Source organism: Eschrichtius robustus, chromosome 6, assembly GCF_028021215.1.
Source record: "Eschrichtius robustus isolate mEscRob2 chromosome 6, mEscRob2.pri, whole genome shotgun sequence".
Taxonomy (NCBI): Eukaryota; Metazoa; Chordata; class Mammalia; order Artiodactyla; family Eschrichtiidae; genus Eschrichtius; species Eschrichtius robustus.
This window is the reverse complement of record NC_090829.1, coordinates 66,090,561-66,109,302: the sequence shown is the minus strand read 5'-3', so window position 1 is coordinate 66,109,302 and position 18,742 is coordinate 66,090,561. Positions and strand designations below refer to the sequence as shown.

At 49.5% G+C, this 18,742-nt stretch overlaps 1 protein-coding gene across 3 annotated transcripts in view; it reads left to right on the top strand.

The window, feature by feature from the left end:
• MASP1 (MBL associated serine protease 1) overlaps positions 1–17,854 on the top strand; it is a 47,907-nt gene extending 30,053 nt beyond the window's left edge. For 2 of the 3 annotated variants that reach the window (XM_068546430.1, XM_068546429.1), the window contains 6 exons: positions 1,979–2,126; positions 3,443–3,561; positions 4,537–4,615; positions 10,839–10,976; positions 11,771–11,845; positions 15,372–17,854. In XM_068546430.1, the coding sequence (XP_068402531.1) occupies positions 1,979–2,126; positions 3,443–3,561; positions 4,537–4,615; positions 10,839–10,976; positions 11,771–11,845; positions 15,372–16,255 (1,443 nt within the window). In that variant the 3' untranslated portion in view covers positions 16,256–17,854. Of the gene's footprint in view, positions 1–1,978; positions 2,127–3,442; positions 3,562–4,536; positions 4,616–7,049; positions 7,770–10,838; positions 10,977–11,770; positions 11,846–15,371 lie in introns of those variants that run through there. The other variant, XM_068546431.1, reaches the window with a different exon arrangement.
• The last annotated feature ends 888 nt before the right edge of the window (positions 17,855–18,742 follow it).

The following is an 18,742-nucleotide window of genomic DNA, read 5'->3' as shown; positions in this document are numbered from 1 at the left end:
ATCAAATGAGGGTTAAAGAGTGCTGGTCCTCAGAGGTGGAAGGAGAAAGAGTTAAAGGCATAGGCAGGACCGGGCCTGGGAGCTGGGAAATCCGGACCAGCCCAGAATGCGTCTTCCCTTCTCTCCATCCCCGATGCCTCCATCTGAGTCCAAACCCTGCTCTCTTCCGGTAAACTGCAAAGCTACCTGGCGGGTTTGCTGGCTTCCACTCTTGCTCTACACGGTCTGCTCTCTCATAGAATCCAGGGTAAACTCTATGAAAGCCAGGTTACATCAAGATTGTATTTGGAGTAAACATAAATTCCTCAACACAATATGGTCCTTGCCTGCCTTTCCAACCTCAAGCCGGGGCATTCCCTCTGTTCCAGCCCCACTGGCTTCCTTCCTGTTCTTTTATTTATTTATTTATTTTTCATTTTTTTTAACATCTTTATTGGAGTATAATTGCTTTACAATGGTGTGTTAGTTTCTGCTGTATAACAAAGTGAATCAGCTATATGTATACATATATCCCCATATCCCCTCCCTCTTGCGTCTCCCTCCCTCCCACCCTCCCTAGCCCACCCCTCTAGGTGGTCACAAAGCACCGAGCTGATCTCCCCGTGCTATGCGGCTGCTTCCCACTAGCTATCTATTTTACATTTGATAGTGTATATATGTCAATGCCACTCTCACTTCGTCCCAACTTACCCTTCCTCCTCCCTGTGTCCTCAAGTCTATTCTCTAGTAGGTCTGCATCTTTATTCCTGTCCTGCCCCTAGGTTCTTCATGACCTTTTTTATTTTTTAGATTCCATATATATGTGTTAGCATACGGTATTTGTTTTTCTCTTTCTGACTTACTTCACTCTGTATGACAGACTCTAGGTCCATCCACCTCACTACAAATAACTCAATTTCGTTTCTTTTTATGGCTGAGTAATATTCCATTGTATATATGTGCCACATCTTCTTTATCCATTCATCCGATGATGGACACTTAGGTTGCTTCCATGTCCTGGCTATTGTAAATAGAGCTGCAATGAACATTGTGGTACATGACTCTTTTTGAATTATGGTTTTCTCAGGGTATATACCCAGTAGTGGGATTGCTGGGTCATATGGTAGTTCCATTTTTAGTTTTTTAAGGAACCTCCATACTGTTCTCCATAGTGGCTGTATCAATTTACATTCCCACAAACAGTGCAGGAGGGTTCCCTTTTCTCCACACCCTCTCCAGCATTTATTGTTTGTACAGATTGCCAACAAACACATGAAAGGATGCTCAGCATCACTAATCATTAGAGAAATGCAAATCCTTCCTGTTCTTGATACTTGCCAGGCTCTTTCCCACCTTTGGCCTCAACCTCCATATAAGTTGTTTTTGCCGCCTGGAAAGTATTCTTCCCTCCTCTTCCAATGACAAGCTCCTTCTCATCCTACATATTTCAAATCCAATGTCACCTCCTCAAAGAGGCCTTCCCTGACTTCCTATTTAAAGTTATTATCTATTATATTAATGATGAATTATACAAACTACATAGATTTTACTACATAAATCATAAACATATAGCATATATTTATATTATATATGTACATCATCCTGATTATTTTTATAATGCTTACCACAGCCTGTAATTATTTTGTTTATTATCTATTAGTCTGCCCCAACTAGGCTGCAGGGTCTTTGTGAGCAGAGGCCTTTTCTGTCCTGTGCACGTGGACGGGGCTGTGCTCCTTTCTGAGCCATAATATATTCATCTATGAGCAGAGGATTATTAGCCTGCCTTGTCCACTTCCAGGGTCATTGTAAATTGTAAATGGGAGAGTGGTGATGGAACCCTTTGGTGAGTGGTAATGCCCACTAAAAATGTGAGTGAACACCATGGGCTCACATCGAAGCTTCCAGAAAACCCCCGGGTGCAGTGTAGAGACAATCCCTGCAGCAGCCACTGCCACTCAGGTGTGACCCTGCTTTTTCTCTGTCTTGCCCCTCACAGATTAAAACCGGTCCAAAAGTTCTGGGGCCCTTCTGTGGAGAGAAAGCCCCAGAACCCATCAATACCCAGAGCCACAGCGTCCAGATCCTGTTCCGCAGTGACAACTCAGGCGAGAACCGGGGCTGGAGGCTGTTGTACAGGGCAACAGGTAACACGGCCTCTCCCCTCCTGGGTCACACTTGGCTCCCATGCTCAGACCTCATGGGGCAGTGGCCAGGTGGTGAGGGGGAGCAGGCCTGGGGCTCCTCTGGGGATGTGGCAGAACTCCCAACTCTGCCAGTGAGCAGCTTGGGACCGAGGCAAATTCTCTTTGCTGACTCAGTTTCCCATCTGTAAAATGGGCGCAAGGATAGCAATGATGGTGGGTTTGGACTAGATGTAGATTTCAAAACTGGCTGCACTTCAGAATCACATGAGGAGATTTAAAAAAAAAAAAAAACTGTTTCCTGAACTTCACCCTTTCACACTGTGATTCATTGGGCATGGGGAGGACCCCTCCAGTGCCAGCCCTCCTCACGTCTGGGGCAGGAATTTGGGTGAGAGTCTGTAGCTCAAAATGTTTCACCATGGCCGTTTGCCTCCATGTGTCCTCCAGACTGACAAAGCCCACAGGCCTCATTCCCCAGTACCTCAGGGCACCCAGTCCTGGTCCATACCCTGCTGGAGGTATTTGATCCAACGGGCCTGCAGTAACTTGAGGAAGAAGGGGGTAGACATCAGTGACAAGACCACAGCTGTGTGTGACTAATCCAGTTCAGAGACTATCCTGGCCTTGCCTGCATCATCACATTTAGTGCCTGCTTGTGGGGAGAGGCAGGAAGAGGATATTAACAAAGGAGACTTTGTCCAGGAAAGAGGAATCCTATCCAATTTAGCCTTTTGAAGAGAGGGCTCAGGGGCATATAATCACAGTCTCTCTAACACTTTGAAGAATGGTCTTGGGAAGAAAGAGTGGGGTCATCGTGCGTGGCCCAAAAGAGCAAACTATGCCCACTGAGTAAAAATTACAAGGGTATAAATTTCAGTTGAATATGAAAATTCTATTCCTTTAATCAGAGGAGTCTAGTATGAAAGATACAGGTTGGGAAATATCGAGCTCCCTGTCCCTGTAGGAATGCAAATAGATGTCTGAGGTCTACTATAGAAGATGTAAAGGAAACATTAGACAGGAGTTGCACTCAGTGACATTTAATGTCTTTTCCAACCCTGAGTTTTGATGAAATCATCTGGCCAACCACTTCATTTTACAAATGAGGAAATAGAGGTCCATGTTGGAAAGTGACCTGCTCAAGTTTCCAAAGTAAGCCTTCTTCAGGGCCTGGTAGGTCCAGGCCCCCATAGCCTGGGGGTATGTTTTTTGTGTGGCTTTTCCACCTTCATCAGGCCTTGCATTCTAGGGAATGGCCTCTGGTGACCAGACTTTTCTTTGTTTTCTCACCTTCTCCTTTCATTGTTCCCCACCAGGGAATGAGTGCCCCAAGCTGCAGCCTCCTGTCGATGGGAAAATCGAGCCCTTGCAAGCCAAGTACTTTTTCAAAGACCAGGTGCTCATCAGCTGTGACACAGGCTACCAAGTGCTGAAGGTACAGGGTCCTGCCGGGGGAGGGAGGTCATCCGGGCCAGAGAAATTCTCCAGAGCCTCCCAGGGCAGATGGGCTTCTAGAGCTTGTCCTGGTCCCACCACAGTATTTCCTAGCTTCTCCATAAACCTCCAAACTGCATCAGAATTTCCAGTCTTCTAAAAATTCAAAGTGTGTGTCCCAGACTCTCATTTCTGAAAGTGACACAAAAGTCAGAGCAAAACATCAAATCCATTCAGCCCGATAACCAGTACAAACAACATTAACAAAGTTTGTCAGGCTTCTGGGGGGAACCTGGGATAGAAGTAGACATTTTAAAGGTGGCAGGTGGGCATTGCTTGCTCTCTGAAACAGTCGTTCTCCTAGGAACCCCATGGTTAACTTAAAAACAACAACAACAACAACAAAAAAAAAATCACCTCCCAACCCCACCTGAGATCAATTCAAGCAGAATCTCTGGGGCGGGGCCCAGTGACTGTTCTCTGTTAAGTTGCCCGGGTGAGTCTGATGTGAGCCAAGCTAGTGGACCGCTGCTCTCGGAGAACGATAATCCAAGTGAGGACCCCACGGCATCAGCACATCACTTGTTAGAAATGCAAGGCTGTGGTCCCCAGGCCAGACCCACTGACTCAGAAGGGCCCAGGGACCTGTGCAAAAGCCCTCGGGGACTCAGGGGTACTGCTGCTCACTCAGGTGTGAGAGCCGCTGCTCTGAAGGAGTCACGGGTCCAGGTTTCCCTTCAGGGACAGCCTCCCGGACCCCTTCTTGCACGCAGTCCTGGCCTGTCTCCAGCGTAGGAGCGGGGGGATAGGAATTCAGTATCTGTCTTCCCCTTAGCTTCAAGCCCTTGGAGGCCCATGGTTGGGAAAGCTCAGGGGAGGGCAGCCACCTTTGCTGTTCGAGCTGCTTTCACTGGGGAAAACCCACAAACCCCACCCCTCCTCCTTCTTCCCATACCTTCTTCATGTTTCTTCCCAGGATAATGTGGAGATGGACACGTTCCAGATCGAGTGTCTGAAGGATGGGACATGGAGTAACAAGATTCCCACCTGTAAAAGTAAGAACACACCATCCGTTGATTATAAGGATCATGAGCTCCCCAGCACGGGTGGGATCCGAGCAGAGCCCACACAAGGGGGGAATCCTGGCAGATACACTCTGAGCGCGTTAGGGGGGAATTCCACAGACCCATCGGGGTTGGACAAAAGTTTATTAATGTTTCTTTCAGCAATAAGATGTTAGTATTCCAAAAGGACCTTGTGGGTCCCAGTTTGTTTTCTAAATGCTAATTTTACCTCTGCCTGCATACAGGTTGCCAAATTTGCTAAAGGAATAGTTTGTTTCCAGGTTCGAAACTAGCTCTGGCAATTGCTAACTCAGGAAACTATTTTGGCACTGGTGCCCAGAGCCCAGTGACCTTGCCAGTCTTTACGTGGCCATCAGCTATATCCACTGTCTCCTGGGACAGCTCATGAGCTGGGGCTGTGCAGGAAGGGCTGTGTGGTCAACACAGTGAACCTACGTGAAGCAGGGGGTCCAGTTCTGCACTGGTTCTTGGGACCCAGAGTTCTTGCCTTGGCTCTGCTCCTAACCCACGCTGTGACCAGGGACAAGATCCTTCACCTCAGCTATAAAGATTTTGGATTAGCTTTAACATTCTAGAATATATCCCACTGGCTCGGAAATAATGTAATCCATATAAATCGCCTAGTGAGCTTTGTAAAAATACAAATCACCAACCACCACGCCCTCTGCCCCTAACCAGGTGATTTCAATGCAAGACTTGTAAGGATCACAATTTTAGAAAACTTATCTGTGGCAACGGTGATGAGAGGAGGCCTGACGACAGAGAGGGAAGGAGAAAAGAGGGAGGGAGGGAAGGAGGATATATTTTCGAATGGAGAGGTGAGAAGTCAAGAATTAGGGTGGGTCCTGCCCAGCCCCATTTCATGACCTCATATAAACTTTAGAGTGTTGTCCTCTTCCCTTCTACTAAATGGCTCGGGTCCAGTAGGCAGGCAGATCCACTCCCACTGCCCCAAGGGGACACTGTCAGGGTGGTGCTCCCTTGAGGCAAATCCCAGGCATAATTTTGGAGCAGAAAGTGCTTGTTTTCAATTTTCTTTTCTATATGATGAAGAGGCTGGAGCCCAGTGTGGGAAATGGGTGCACTTTATGGCTGCAACAAAAGGTCTCAACAGACATTTACTGGACGCCTGTGCAGAGGTCCACAGGGACTTCAGATGGAAAAGACAAGGCCCAGGCATTGAAGAACTAAATGCCAACACACACCTCTGCCACCTCCTCCAACACGTGGCTCGTGTGTGGTGCTGTGACTAAGTTCTGGGTGAAGCACTTTGCAGAACAGGACAAGGAGGTGCTCTGAAGGACAAGGCAGAGGATGAGGGGTAGAGAGGACAGAATGTTGCTTTGAAGACAGGAAGTTCTAGATTCAAAGCCAGGCTCCACCAGTTAAATAGGCATGAGCAGTTGAGTGAGACTCATTTGGCCTGAGTTTCCTGCATTCTTTATTGTTCTGTGGACTGAGTTAATGTACGTATCACACCCATGGAGCACCAGGAATAAGTAAAAGCTCAGTAAAAGCTTGTTTCTTTCCCCTACCCAACCCCCTCATAGGAAGAGGTTTGGTTTCTCTCATTCATACTCTTGGAAAGTAGGAAACGTTGGTAATAATTTTTTGTCCCTGATGAAACACACACTTTTTATTGATAGAGTAAGGCACTAATGTATCTGCTGGTGCTCTTTTATGTGACGTATGCTAGTATACAAAGGTATGCTGTCATTTTGTACTAAAGAAAAGAGGAATTTTTCCTCCCTAGTATGGCCTGGTTCTCCCAGCATAGCCTGAGTCAGGACTATTAGACTCCCCACTCAGACACACCCGGCATCTCTGCTTGTTCACTGAGTAGGTACTTATTGAGTACTTTTGTCCCAGGCATGTGCTGCGTCCTAGGCGAGATGCAAAAAAGACAAAAAAGACTGAGAAGTTGTGAGTCCCCAGGGACTGTGGGGAAAGGGGTTGGGAACAGACAGGAAGTGTGCGTGTGCAGTGAAGAAACTTGCACCAAAACAGGAAGTGGGAGTTATGGGCTGTGGTTCTGGCCCTGCTGGGTGACCCCAAACAAGTCCTGCTCCACTCTGATGCCATCTGCCAAATGAGGGTTTGGACCAGATGAATGCAAAGCTTGCTCCATGGGCAGAATGTTATCATTGCCATGAGCCAGGATTTATGACTGTGCAAATTCTCAGAATGGTACGCATTCCACAATCCCAAGCTGTCCTTCACACTGGCTGTACCTACACTATGCATTCTTAATCGATTCTGGTGGAGTGATTTCTGTATTTCCTGCAGAAACTGTTTCTGCTTTGCTTGCTAATTTTTCTTTCTCTTCTTTTTCTCTCTCCCTCCTTCTCTCTGCTTCCTTTCTCTTTACCTCCTGACCCCTCTTTGATCTTCATCATGGTGGCAGAAACGGAAATGGATGTGGAGAGCGAACCTGAGTCAGAGCAAGTGGCAGAGTGAATGGCGGGACCCCACACAGTGCAGACATCCGGGAATGGACCACTCACAAGACCCCTGGGTCCCAGAGCTCCTCCATCCCTCCCCATCCTGCCAACACTCCATTTCCCATTTCAGTGCGGATTAGAATGGATGCTGAACAAGGCAACACAGGCCTAAGCAGCTGAAACCGCGGCGTATATAACAACTCTCCTTTTGAGGGTTCACCCATCATACAAACATTATGCTGAAAAGATAATGAAAAGATAATGGGGGATTTTTCTTTTTTTAGCACTTCTAAGTGGACTATACTCTTCTCAAAGGAAAAATGGCTTTCATTCTAGAGACATTCACATGGTCTTAGGTGGACCAGGTCAAAGTGGGCCCTGATTTCCACTCCACACTTCAAGTTTAAATGGGCCAGAATGCCTGTGGCTTTATGACTTTAATATTTGTCCCCATTGCTACTTTCTTAACAACCATGAGTAGGTGAAACTAACAATAACTCATATGGCATGGATTTTTAGGAAACCTAGACCTATTCTCATGCCCAGGAGTTTCTCTTCCACCTATACCTAACACAGGGCTGAAATTCCATCATCAGAAGATCTTTCCTCTGGGGTTTACAAACTTTGCATTTCTGAAAATTCCCTAATTAAAGTTTTTCAAAAGATAGGTATCACGCTTGAAAGCAGCAGTCCTCAGCTCTGGTGCCATGGGACATCAATGGGTCATAAATAATGAGAAAGAAAGGGCTGTGGAGGGTGGGAATCTCTGCTTCAGCCTGAACAAAATCTGGGTAGACATATCAGAGCACCCCTGCATTACATTGTGACTGCTCAGTCTATTTGCTGATTGAATGGCCTCTTGATGAAAGCAGAATCCTGCAAAGTCGGACAATGAATGGTCCGGAGACTGCAGCACCATCCTAGGTCAAGGGTACCCTTGAGAGAGGAGATGGGGCAATCACTAAAGATAAGCATCAGTTGAATCAATATTTTTAAGACCACAAAGTATAACAGGTCTTGTACTCAATGTGAGAGAGGGGATCGTAATTTAGACAGAAGATATGATATAAACCCAAATAATTGCAGTACCAGGCAACTTAAGATACATGCCTCAGAGAGCAGTGAATAAAGGGCCATGCAAGGAGAAATGAGGAAGCAGCCCTATCCAATTAGAAGAATGAGAAAAGCCTTTCCAGAAGCAGCGATGTTCGATCAAGGCCTGGAGGGCGGCCAGAGCATGAACCACAGGATTTCCTGTGTAGGGAAAGCAGCAGCACAGTGAGGGGTGTGTGACGCTGGAGTGCAAGGGCACCACAGGAGAGACGAAGATGAAAGTGGGGTGGGGCAGGTCAGGGGCATCCCTGGGACCTGAGGGCCAGGTGAGCTGATTGTGTGTGGTTCCCTAGGAAGCCCCAAGACTGTGTCAATGTATCCTCAGGGCGGCAGGTCAAGAAAGACATGTCTGAAGGAAAGTAAATGGCAGGAAGTGTGACAGTGGAGACAGGGTGTGGGTGGCACAACCCAACCCAGAGACTGATGAGAATGGGAGGCCAGAGGAAAGGGGAAAGAAAGAGCGTTTTGATCCCAGAGTGTGGAAGTGGCCAGACACACTTTAGAGAAGATGATGAGACCCTTTCCCAAGCAAAGAAGATGGACTAACTGAGGAAGCAGGGTCTGGATCTAGCATCTTGGATTGTGGCAGGCAGAACTCAAAGGGCCTTCCGAAAGGGAAGCTGTCTCTAGGTCCCAGAGACACATGGCTCTTTGCCTGCCAGTGTAGACTTGGGGAAAAGGTTCACCTCTTCCCCACTCACTATACCCAAGCTGAAATGACCCTCTATTTTCCACTATCTGTCACCCCCTGTGTCTGGTTGTAAAACCAGCTTCATCAGCGGGCAAAGTTACTTCTCTGGAGTAAAGTGAAAGCAGGCCCTCCGTCCAGACAATCTCTCTGTACCGGTGCTGGCTGCGTACAGGCTCTCAATGGCCTGACCACCTAGCCATGTCTACGACTGACCCTGGAATCCTCCACCCAGAACTAGGTATTAGGTCTTGAGGATAATTTGGGCAAAATAAATTGCTAGACCGAAGTTAAGGGACTCAAGAGTAATACAAAGATCCAGGCACTAATCAATGGTATTTCCTGAAAAAGGAAGAAAAATCTGCTTAGAGACTCTGCAGGAAAATACTTTTAAAATTGTTTATAGCTTTAGATAGTAAATAGTATTGCCTCTTGTTATCATAGTGCTGACCCTTACATGCTTTCTCCTCAGAGTAGAAGGGTGTCTCTAACTTTGGGAGATCAAAACAAATGGGAGCGATTTGTCCAGGGGGATTGGAGGCCAGGAAACAACACTAGCCAGTTCTCTTGGCATTTGCCTTCCTTGTAGACAGGAGGTACCTACCTGCTTTTACTCCCATGCTTCATCCCTCTCCTCCACCCTGAAGGGTCTTAGAGAATCCTCTGTATTTTCAGTTAGATAACTCTCTGTTCAATCAAAAGTATAAATTTGGAGTCCCAAATTTAAAAATCACAACTTCTGAATAGCGTCTCAGAGGTAAATTGCCCCTATCTCTGTTTCCCGAGGTGACCAGGTAAAATTCAGGAGGAGGGAAACTCTGGCTTTAGAATATGATCCTCTGAAATTATCAGAAGATGGACAGCTAATGTCCACCATTACCCAGCTAATATTGATTACAGGCCGCTGTCACTAGAAAACAGATCCTAAGGACCGTGAGTCTGGTTTACTTAAAAAAACACTGAGTTTAAGGTCAGGTCTAGTTCTCTGACTGCAACTCACTCTGTGACCTTAGACCAGTCAAGTCTCCCCTCTGGGCTCATCTGTAGGTAAAGATCATGTTCTAGGTTGCCTGACTTCAGGTTCCTTTCCACCTGCGAAGTTCTCAGTCCTCTGGGATGCTTCAATTCTGGCAGAGGCTGTTTGAACTAAGATGAGGATTTCCTTAGAAATGAGCACCATCTTCTAACAAAGGCCCCTGAAGAGACATAGACAAATTGGGTCCTCAGCCCCCGACCTGGCTCCTGGCAGACTTGTGCTGGCGCCTCCCCTAAGACTTGGCTGGACTGGCAAGCTCTCCTAAGACCACCTCCGAGGAGCAGGCATCTTTGGTCTTGCCCTTCAGCCAGCCCCAACGTCCAGCCACCGACAACCAGAGAAAATGAGTAGGTGAAGACTAAAAGTTGGTCCCTCCTGACCCCCCTTCTGCCTTCTGTGCCTGCAGAGAGCCAGCAGGGTGCGGCTGTGTACTCATGCAGGAGCTGGGTTTCTTTTTGTTTGTTTGTTTTTATGCCAAGCTCCAAAGTGAGCACAATAATTGCTCTTACTCAGCATGTGGTTGGGTCTGGAAGAACTGAAGGTTCTTTGGTTCATGTGAGCCAGAATTTTCTCACTGAGACATGGGCTTCATGCTTGGACAGAAGAGGATAAGAGGATTGCACAATAGAACTGGAAGTCAAGGAAAGGGCCCTGGTGGGGAGAAGACTGGGATCTGCTTGAATCTCAGCAGACCTGCCCCTGCCCTGGAATTGACACCAGGCCAGGTGAGTTGACCACACAGTACTCATAGATGGGAGAGACCCCAAATGCAGGGCCACCATTTGCATAGCCTATAACGTTGCTCTCTGGAGTTGTGTGCAGTGTACAAGCTGCACATCGTATGAGACATGCACCAGATGGCCCCAAGAAGAAGAGGAAGGGGTGATTGAGGGGTCTCACTCTCTTCTCTCTCAGTTGTGGACTGTGGAGCCCCGGCAGAGCTGGAAAACGGGCTGGTCACATTTTCCACCAGAAACAACCTTACCACATACAAATCTGAGATCAGATACTCCTGCCAGCAGCCCTACTACAAGATGCTGCACAGTATCACAGGTGAGCCTTCCACGCTAAACCAGCCCACTCCCTCCTCGCACGCTCCAGGTCTCAGGGTTAGGCTGGGGGCTGAAACAGCCAGTCTGTTGGTCGTGGTTTGGGAGGAATTGGGAAGAGAAACCCTTGGAGACGTGCCTCACCTCTCCCTGCCTCAGGCCTGCACACTGAGTTAGGCTGCATGACATCCCCGTACCCACACAGACATACAACCTCTGGCAGAGAAGGAACCCTCAAGGAGATGTGAAGGCCAGTCAGTTCTGCTTCCACCACAGACTAGCACTAAGAAAATTCTCCTAATTTCTCAAAGCCTCCAAGTCCTCCTTCCAGAAAGGGAATAGTGGTAGCGCTCACAGAGCTAGCGTAAGCCTCATGAGATGGTGGGCACAAGTGTGGTTTATGAAAGGGTTTGTTAAGTGGAGAAGCGGGGGCACGGGAAGTGCACCACAGAGAGCTGTGTGACTAATGATGAGAGGTGCCTTCCAGGGGCTGGGCGGGGCCCTGACAGGCAGGAGTCAGATTGCTCAGAGCCTTGGACACCGTACTGAAGAGCATCCTGTTTATTTTTGAGGCCAGTGGGGAGCTATTGTGATTTTGAGCAGAGATGAAACGATTCCCAGTTTAGAAAGATGCTTCAAGTTGCAGACAGGACTGGCTCAAAGAGAACGGCATCAGAAAGACTCTTTGGAAGACTTGCAATGATCCACAACAGAGGAGTTAAAAACCGGGATCTATTTTCCATGTGTTATAAATCACCTATGTTCTCCTTCTTCTTCAACCTTTTCTCCCTCTCCCAGATGTATATACGTGTTCTGCCCAAGGAGTCTGGATGAATGAAGTCCTGGGGAGAAGCCAGCCCACCTGCCTGCCAGGTACCTCACCCTCAAGTTCTCTGCCTCAAGGTCTCCCACGCCAGGCCCTCGGGCCACAGGTGCTCTGGCTGTTAATGGAGTAAGGGGTGGGGGGGGTCATGATGCTTCGATTGATTTTTAAGAGATAACGTCAGAAGGTCAAAGGTCAGAAAAGCCTAGCCTCACATCTTCTCAAACCAACCAGCCTCTATGTTCAACCTGTTCTGTCACACCAGGAGCCTTCTTGCCTCTTCTCTCTGCAGTTCTGCGCCCTTCCCACCAGGTTTTTCATCCCACACAGTTGGTGTTTGCACTGGCTGTGCACCAGGAAAAGTGAGAAAGTAGACACCTTGTCCTCAAGCACTCACTGTGTTTCAGAGGAGGTGGAAATCAGACAAATACCAAATGACCATAGGACAGAGCAACAAGTTCTTCCAAAGAGCAATGCGCTCAAGTCTTAGTGACTGCTACCTCCCCCAAGCCTGTCTACTGACCCCACTTTAAAATGAACAAAGAACGTTGTGGTAATAGGAAATGTCCCTGGCCATCACAGCTGCTACGAGTTCCCAGAGAAGGAAGAAATTCCTGCATGTAGTTGTCTGGGAGTAAAGGGATGGGGACTGGTTAGGAAGACTTCACTTAAGAGGGCTTTAAGTCTAAGAAAGAACACAAAGAATTCGTGAGGAGCTGAAACAGGGGAAAGGCCAACCCGTCCACACTCCGCTGATCCCCATCATCTCAGGTAGGCTTAGCCAGGAGCACACCCAGGGGCCACGGCTGGAGAAGCCTCAGAGAAGATGGGGAATGGTGGAGCTCTGGCAAACTGGAGGCCAAACCCCCATTTTGCTAAAATACTAGGGGGGCCAAAGAAAACGGCACTGCAGGTGGATTCCATCCCGGGCAGCCATGTTGCGGTGTCTAGAAGGGGAGGAGGCACTGAGCTGGGAGTCATGGGCCCGGGTCTTGGTCCCGCTGTTGTCTTTTCCTAATTGCAAGCTTTGGTAGGTAACCTCACCTCTCTGGGGCTAGGATTTCATACCTCAGAAGCGAGGGAGCAGGACCAGGTGATCCCTGACATTCTATGACTCTTAATGGTCATCGTCCTCTAGATTCATACAAAGCATCTTGGATACAATGAGTCATGAAATTCTTTTAACACCTGGTATTGAGCAGAACATCGTGTATCATTGGACCAGGCCAGAGAATTCTAAATTCTCCCCTGCTAAAACACGGAGATTGAACCCAAAGGCAAGCCAGAATGGAGAAAGCCATTTCATCTGACATCATAATATCCCACCTTTCCAAGGAAACTGTTAAGAAAATATTATTTGCCCCTTATTTTACACATGAGAAAACTAAGGATCAGGGAGGTGTAATGATTCATCCAGGGTTACCTACAAAAAGTTAGAGGCAGAACTGGAAGATGGACCCAAGACTTTTGATGTCAACACAAGCAATGCTGAGCCATTCATGACTGTGCCATCCTCATGAACCCAGAATTCTCGAATATCACATTTCTGTTTTTAGGGCCCTCCCTCAGTACCTCCAGTCTTCTAGAGCCCAAATCTGACTTCAGCACAGCTGAAGCTCTAGTATTTCAAGGTGAATCCTTTGCCTCAGGAAAGACTGGATGGAGAACGGTAGCAGCCTAAAAGAATGGCCCCATTTCAATGAGCACTCTCAAAGGCTTGCTGCATCATTCAACCTCTTGAAAGGACAAGAGCATATCAAGAAGAAAAACAGACTTTAGTGGGAAAAAATGAAGCCAGAGTCCAAAGAAACAGGCTCCATTTCTGGCTCTGCCACTAATGACTTTGAGTATGTCACTTGCCTTCTTTGAACCTCAAGTTTTCCATCTGTAAATTAGCTGTTCTCCAAGCTTCCCCCGCTCAGACACTCTGTGACCTGGAGTATGCCACTGGCACCTTCGTGGGAAAAAGGCACCATTCAGTGCTGGCTTTGCTGTGACCATGGACTGAGCCACAGACATGTCCCTCACCAGATGAGGGCCTATGAGCACTCAATGAGCTGTTTTGCAGGGCCAGTCACAGACCTGCCTGGAGAAGTCACTTTGTAGGCTGCTGCTTATAATTGGGAGTCTGGCCTTCAGCTCTGAAAGGCCTGCCACAGACAGTTAGCAAAAACCAGCTCACGTCTGGCCTGGGGTGAACAGCAGGGTGCCTCAGGATCACGTAAGAAGCATTTGGCATCCAGAAGAAGAGCATCTGAAAAGCATTAGGTTGCTGGAAGCCTGACCTCTCAAAGTTGCCAAGAAAACTCAAATGCTCCTTGGTCTTTAAAGGACTGCTGAAAGTACTCCAGGCCAAGGGGTGTAGCCTGGCAATTTGCAACCAGGAGGAGGTCCACGCTCATACCAGGCTTAGCCCCCAGACCTAAGCGCCCTGCTGGGAGGGGCCCTTGGGAGCTTGTTCTTAGGCAGCGGGGGGCTGGTTCTGAAGACCCTCTGCTCATGGGCCAAAGGTGTTTGGCTACAGGAGGCTGGTGGTGCGTGTGCATGCTCGGGGTACAACTCGGTAGAACGAAGTTTGATCAGACCTTTCTTCTTTCCCTGAAGGTACTACAGGGTTCCCGGGTGCAATGATGGGTAGAGCAGAGCCTATGCATCATTGCTTGTAGATTATGCCACCTTTCCCTAACCTTGGATGCCCTGGGCATCCCTTCACATCATGTGTCCTTTAGGCCAGAGAAGAAAATCTTTATATGTAATGAGGCACTGTGGGATACAGGGATAAGACATTCATCTTAGAATCTAGTTAAGCCCTGCTACTCAACTTAATAGCAATGTGACTTTGGGCTAGTCATTTAACCTCTGGAGAGTTCTACTCACCTATAAAACGGGGGTGACCAGGGCAAATGAAATAAAAATCAAAGGAATTTGGAATTTAAAGGATCCTTGGAGATCATATTGACCAACTGCCTTATTTAGCAGATCAAAAATTGAAATCCAGAGAAGGAAATTTCCTTACCCAGAGTAACACAGGACAGAGGAGAGAAAAGCCAGTTCAAGGCCCCAGGTGTCTCAGTTCCCGGTCCAGTGTTTGCTGTGACCTGCTAGACAGTATTTTAATTTCCTTCCGTCTCTCAAAGCCATTGACCTGTGGTTTTCAGAAGTTTTCTAAGTACCTACAGCATGGACCACATCTGGGTTCTGAGATGGCTTTCTAGGGAAGAAAGGGGCAAAGTGACCACTGCTAGAGATAGTCCTGGCTAAAGATGATCCAGGCCACAAGTGATCTTGGCTGGAATGGTTCAGGATGGTGAAGGCCCACATATAAAAAGGTCTGGTCCATAGACGGCCCTGGCTACAGAAGGGTCCAACTACAGATGGGCCAGACTAGAAAGACTTAGGCCAAAGATGACCCCACTCGGAGCTTCCCCAGGCTAGCATGGCTCTGTTATGTAGAGTAGGGTCCGTGGTGGCATAATCTACAGTGGGTGAGATGTGCATTTCTTTCAGAGGGTCTTTCCACCTGGCTGACCTGACCCGTCTCTGTCTCTTGTCCCCACCCCCTCCTTCTCCTTACAGTGTGTGGTCAGCCCTCCCGCTCCCTGCCAAACCTGGTCAAGCGGATCATCGGGGGCCGGAATGCAGAGCCCGGCCTCTTCCCATGGCAGGCCCTGATCGTGGTGGAGGACACCTCAAGGGTGCCCAATGACAAGTGGTTTGGGAGCGGGGCCCTGCTCTCTGAGTCCTGGATCCTCACGGCAGCCCACGTGCTGCGCTCCCAGCGCCGAGACAACACGGTGACACCGGTCTCCAAGGAGCACGTCACCGTCTACCTGGGCCTGCACGACGTGCGGGACAAATCGGAGGCTGTCAACAGCTCGGCCGCCCGAGTGGTGCTCCACCCGGACTTCGACATCCAGAACTACAACCACGACATCGCTCTGGTGCAGCTGCGGGAGCCCGTGCCCCTGGGGCCTCACATCATGCCCGTGTGCCTGCCGCGGCCCGAGCCCGAAGGCCCGGCACCCCACATGCTGGGGCTGGTAGCTGGTTGGGGCATCTCCAATCCTAACGTGACGGTGGACGAGATCATCAGCAGTGGCACGCGGACCTTGTCAGATGTCCTGCAGTACGTCAAGTTACCCGTGGTGCCGCACGCCGAGTGCAAGACTAGCTACGAGTCCCGGTCAGGCAACTACAGCGTCACAGAGAACATGTTCTGTGCCGGCTACTACGAGGGTGGCAAGGACACGTGCCTGGGGGACAGCGGCGGCGCCTTTGTCGTCCTCGACGACTCGAGCCAGCGCTGGGTGGCCCAAGGCCTGGTGTCCTGGGGGGGCCCCGAAGAATGTGGCAGCAAGCAGGTGTACGGGGTCTACACCAAGGTCTCCAACTACGTGGACTGGGTGTGGGGGCAGATAGGCTCCCCGCGGGGCCTGGGGGAGCTCCAGGTGGAGCGGTGAGCTGCCTGACGTCCTTGGGGCGCCTGCCCTGGCCAGCCCGAGCGAGGCTGCACCGCACGCTCCCAAACACGGCACGCTCCATGTTACTCACGTGACCGGTGGGATGGACCACGCTGCTCCCACCCTCCCAAGACAGCCCCTGGGACCCTGAGAGGCAGCAGTGTGGTACAGGAAAAAGGCCCTGCACAGGAGACCTGGGTCGCTGGCCCCGGGCGAGTCCCCTCCCCTCTCCAGGCCTCCTTCTCCCCGCAGTACAGTGAGGGAGCTAGACTGGGGCCAGTACCCCCCTACTCCTCTCCCGAGTGCTTACCCCAGGGGCCTCGTTCACTCCTAGTCATTTGTCAAACCCAGTGGTCCTGGTCTCACTCTTGGCGTAACTGAGCTTGGACCTGACTGTTAGAAAATGTTTCCTTGCCTTGAGCTAAGTCTGTGTATTCTCCCAGCTTTGCCCTCTGGGTACGTTCTAGCAGAAAACTCCTCAGGTTTGGGGAGACAGGGATGACACCTCAAGGCCCCTCTCTCCGAGTGTAATGCCTTGTGGTACTTTTGTCCCTGGGTTTTCTCTCCCAAAACTTCTTGCAGTCCAAGCCTTATCCCTTCTGTTCCCTGTTGAAGGAATTTCAAAGGACAAAGAGAAAGCTGGGGAGCTCTGTGGTGACTGGGGGGAGGAGAAGGGCAGCGGGAGACTCCCCAACCCCTTTAAATTCCTACCGACAACTCAGAACACATCACTGGGACCCATACGTCACTCCCGAATACCAGCTGACCACAGGGGTGTCCCCACCTGACACTCCAGGCGAGCACGAAGCAAACTTCCAGCCTTGAAATGTGTCATCTGAAAAGGCTACCTGAGCCTCAGCCTCGGGGGTGAAGACTCAACTGGATTGTTTGGAGAAAGAGAAGGCTCACACCATGCTCCGCTGTGCCTCTGGACAGGGAAACAGAAGAAGGAGGGCTCAGGACACAGGAGTGACCCGATCCCACCAGACTGCCCAGCGTGTCTGCGGTCTGAGCTCTACAGAGAACACACCCAGCGTGGATGTCCAGAGAGATCCAGTCCTCCAGTTTCCAGGAGCCAGAGCCAAGAGAAGCAGGGACTTGCCCGTGAAAGACAGTGAGAAGAGAGGGAGAGCCCGGAGTCCTGGGTTCTAGCCCCAGCTCTGCCCCCAACTGGCTGTGTAACCTTTGACAAGTCACTTTCCCTCTCTGGGCCTCAGTTTCCCCATCTGTAAAAGGAAGGCATCAGATCCCCCTCGGGGTCCTTCCAGCTCCAGCGTTCGGTGCTTCCAATGCCAGCAGCCTCTCCCTGGCCCTCACGGGGCTGATCATCCTCCTTCTCCCCAGGCTCGCTCTCCTGGGGACCCTCCATCAGAGAAAGAAGAAGCCCTGAGAGGGATTCCAAGGGAGCAATTGGGAAGCGTCCACTTTTCCAGTCGGGTCCTGGAAGCACACTCCTATGTGTATGAACAGTGCATGTAGAAGATACTGTATTTTGTATATTTTATATCACAAGCTTCACTCCTCTGTAAGTTTCCTCTGCACTCCGTTTCTCCCGTCAGGGGACTAAAGTGGAAATAAACCCTCTGTGGATAACCAACAGCCTTTGTTTTGGGGTTTGCTTATTGTTGATGTTTGTTTGTTTTGACTTTTTGAAGAAAACCTGGCCCCTCATTAAGACAAAATCTCTCCCATTGCAGGAAAAGTACAATTTTTGTCACCTGGACATCTTCCAAGTAAGGGTGATGAGGAATGGAGTTGGTTCTGGACATGTGTCCTCTCAAAGGCTGCCCGTTCCATCACGGAAGTGCCTGCCATTTAATTCCTTGAGTTCAAAGAGCTCGAATGAGCATGCAAGGCAAGACCGTGTGCACCTAGGTCTCACACAGGCAAAGGGAATTAGCGTCATTAGAGGAGTGGAGATGGCAGTACTTTGGGAACTTAAGGAGGGGGAGGTTCATACAGCTGAAGAGGATCTGGATAGCTTTCCAGAGAGGTTACAAAGAACGCACTGGGAGATGGGAGAGAAGGGGAGAGGGGACAAAGATCAAGCAGGAAAGTGTGCCCTGAGTAGAGTGGGGGCAGAGGGGATGAGGGGAAGGCAGACAGAGCCTCGAAGGTCATTCTGTGTTTGTGCTCTGTCCTGTAACCAGTGTTTCTCTAGTTTGGGGTATATCAGTATCACCTGGGGTGCTTGTTAGGAATGCAGGTTCCTGGGTCTCACCCATGGGAAATTCTGAATCAGCAGGTTGGAGCGCGAGCAGCATGCTGTGAAGAGTGGAGGGGTGGGGGGAAGGACCGAGCTAGAGAGAGCGGTTGGGAAACTGCAGCAACCATTCTGGAGAGAGGTGGTGAAAACCCCCGGGACCTAGGGCGTGACACTGCAGATGTGGGCGTGACACTGCAGATGTGGGCGTGAGGGAGTTTGAAAACGTCTAAGTAGTGTATTGGGCAGGGCTTGGTGTAGAGGCATCGTGTGAAATAGTGCAG